Source organism: Lucilia cuprina, chromosome 2, assembly GCF_022045245.1.
Source record: "Lucilia cuprina isolate Lc7/37 chromosome 2, ASM2204524v1, whole genome shotgun sequence".
NCBI classification, from domain to species: Eukaryota; Metazoa; Arthropoda; class Insecta; order Diptera; family Calliphoridae; genus Lucilia; species Lucilia cuprina.
Genome location: NC_060950.1, coordinates 48,078,509 through 48,080,685, shown reverse-complemented (window position 1 = coordinate 48,080,685; position 2,177 = coordinate 48,078,509). Strand labels below are relative to the sequence as shown.

General features: G+C 30.4%; 2 protein-coding genes across 5 annotated transcripts in view; one reads left to right on the top strand and one right to left on the bottom strand.

The window, feature by feature from the left end:
• The window catches only part of LOC111677206 (calcineurin-binding protein cabin-1-like), a 637,283-nt gene that overhangs the window by 375,460 nt on the left and 259,646 nt on the right, over positions 1-2,177 (bottom strand). The window lies entirely within an intron of this gene.
• On the top strand, positions 1,256-2,008 carry LOC124419114 (histone demethylase UTY-like). Its single transcript, XM_046947500.1, has 3 exons — positions 1,256-1,410; positions 1,473-1,698; positions 1,759-2,008. The coding sequence occupies exons 2-3, from the start codon at positions 1,478-1,480 to the stop codon at positions 1,970-1,972; spliced, it is 435 nt and encodes a 144-aa protein (XP_046803456.1). The 5' UTR covers positions 1,256-1,410; positions 1,473-1,477; the 3' UTR covers positions 1,973-2,008.

Below are 2,177 nucleotides of genomic sequence, written 5' to 3'. Positions count from 1 at the left end.
TTTCACTCAGTTCCAGTAATCCTGTCCAGAATATTGGTAAACAAAGTTCAATGTTTAAGTATGTTTACTATGAATACAGATATATTTCACGCACAGTTCCATTAGGTATGTGTGGAACCTTTATCCTGCTTCCAAAATGGTCAGTTTTTGATCTTCTAATTCAATTATAGTATTCTGTTAACTGATTAACACCGCTCTGTTAGCTGCAAAATGAGCACTGTTAACAAATCTGGTTTGTGTCTTTGCTAGTTAAATTCGAATTTAACTTCACACACACAAAAAGTGCTATACAAAGTACTAAGTATCGGTTCATAATGGACAATTCTCACATATGAAGTACCCTTTCCCTACTTTTACGATCATGAAAACCAGTTCTTGGTTATAAAAATAGCTTTATAAGATTTATAAAAATTATTTAACTTTTCTCACAGTTCCAGTAATACGCAGATAATAATACTATCAAAGATAACATGTTTTCTTACGAAAGTGCTTTTGGTAAGAATTGGAAGAATTTGAATTAAACTTCCATCTAGACTCAAGATATCTTAAGATCACCCTAAATCGTCTTGTTTATAAGCTTAAGGAAATATCTTTTCCACTTAATTTCAAATTCTTTCTCAGTTATTTTTATCTTTCCTGACTATCTTTAATCTCTTTCTCTCATCTTTAAAGACTTTCTATGTATGAAATTAATAATTATAAATTGTTAGTCAAAGCAAACATATATAGGTAAACTAATAGGTTCGATTGCAAAGCATAATTCTCTAAATAAATAAAAATAAAAAGTTGTACAAAAATGATTGGATTTAAAAATTAAAATTTTGTTAATTCGAAAGAGCTCGGTCTCTTTTTAGTTATGTAAGAGTCAGCGTAGCCCACATTCATATTATTTTTTATAACCTTCACCATTTTGTTTGACACTATTGGTCCTACACGCAATTAAAGTACACTAATTGAATCACTTTCTTTAGCTATGTCCGTCTGTCCGAATGCTATTGAAAGTAGTTGAAATCGGTGCATTATTTCGCCAAGCCCCCATCGAACCGCACCCTCAGTTTTATGGCCAAAAATAATTAAAAATATTACGGAATTAAGGAAAAACCAAAATAAATGCGTAATTTTTTAAAAAATAATTCACATTTTTAACATACTGACTGGTGTAGGGTATCATATGGTCGTCATGTCCGTCTATATATAGCACAACCGTGACGGAATATATTTGTTTTATTTCATTCATGTATTCCTGCATACATTAATATTTTATTATATATCTTTATTTAGTTCGTTTCCATATTGCACATCTATATGAAGTTCAACGCAAATATAAATTTGCCAAAGAGGCGTATGAACAATTACTTAATGAGAAAGAGCTGACGTTGGATTTAAAAGCAGTAATTTACAGGCAACTTGGTAATGAGTAGAATTTTTGTTTAAAACCAAACTTATTTTAATTAATATATATATTTTTTAAGGTTGGATGTATCATTGTTCTGAATATTTTGGCGATAAAAGACAGCGAGAATCTTATGCAATTTTGTGTTTACAAAAAGCTATTGAAGCCAATCCTAAATCCGGACAATCGTTATACTTGTTAGGGAGATGTTATGCTGGAATAAATAAAGTACACGATGCTTTCATAGCTTACAGAAATTCTGTCGAAAAAAGTGAAGGAAATGCTGATACATGGTGTTCTATAGGGTATATATCTCAATCTTTGTTTATAATGTAAATTTCTAAGCTATTTGCAATTATTTGTAGAGTTTTATATCAGCAACAAAATCAACCAACCGATGCACTACAGGCCTATATTTGCGCTGTTCAACTTGATAAAGACCACAAGGCTGCTTGGACAAATTTGGGTATACTATATGAAAGTTGTGGACAACCAAAGGATGCTTTTGCGTGCTATTTAAATGCTGTAAAAAGTTCTCAAAAGGTATTTTTGTTTGTTTTGTATTGTTACATTGTGTAGTTGATGGATTATAATAAATATGAGTCAGTGATACAAATTCCATAAAAAAATTATACCCATTAGTTCATAATTTCGCAAATTATAATTATAAGATTATAGAGGCATTTCTCTACTGTATAGTACAGTTTTACATTGTGCAAGTCTTGCACATTTTTATTGTGCGAGACATTTATTTTCTTTATATTTATAAAATTCTCCGATCCCA